Source organism: Phaethon lepturus, unplaced genomic scaffold (genome assembly GCF_000687285.1).
Source record: "Phaethon lepturus isolate BGI_N335 unplaced genomic scaffold, ASM68728v1 scaffold26785, whole genome shotgun sequence".
NCBI lineage: Eukaryota > Metazoa > Chordata > Aves > Phaethontiformes > Phaethontidae > Phaethon > Phaethon lepturus.
In genome coordinates, this window is record NW_010543034.1 from 2,541 (window position 1) to 2,979 (window position 439).

At 67.4% G+C, this 439-nt stretch overlaps 1 protein-coding gene across 1 annotated transcript in view; it reads right to left on the reverse strand.

The window, feature by feature from the left end:
- Positions 1-439, reverse strand: part of FLII (flightless I homolog (Drosophila)) — a gene marked incomplete at its 5' end in the record, with an annotated part of 4,394 nt that overhangs the window by 2,512 nt on the left and 1,443 nt on the right. The window contains 2 exon segments of the mRNA XM_010288238.1: positions 4-195; positions 327-439. The exon segment at positions 327-439 is cut by the window's right edge and continues 35 nt beyond it. Of these exon segments, the coding sequence (XP_010286540.1) occupies positions 4-195; positions 327-439 (305 nt within the window).

Below are 439 nucleotides of genomic sequence, written 5' to 3' on the forward strand. Positions count from 1 at the left end.
CCCTACCTCGCTCAGGGGCATGGGGGGCTGGCGGGGCAGGAAGAGCGCCGTGAGGTCAGCCTTCATCTGGTCCTTCTTCTCGGCGTCCTTGCGGACCTTGCCGGCAAGGCCACCCTCCTGCAGCACCGTCTCGGCGTTGCGGGTGTAGTCCACACGCAGGACATCGTCCCAGTTCTTGAACTTAGACTTGAACACCTAAATCGCAGAGCAAGTACTGCACCCTGGGCCACGGCACCCTCTCTGGCACCTGGCACCCCACCGGGGGAGGTCTGAGCCCTGTCTCCCTCCCCAGCACCGCTGCCCAGGGCTCCGTGCCCGTGCACTACCTGGCACTCGGTGCCCTCCAGGTTCCTGGTGACCATGGCGTGCTTGGGCCGGTGCAGCATGCCGCACAGCTCCTGGCTCAGCTTCAGCGCCGCCGCCCGCACCAGCCGCGGCG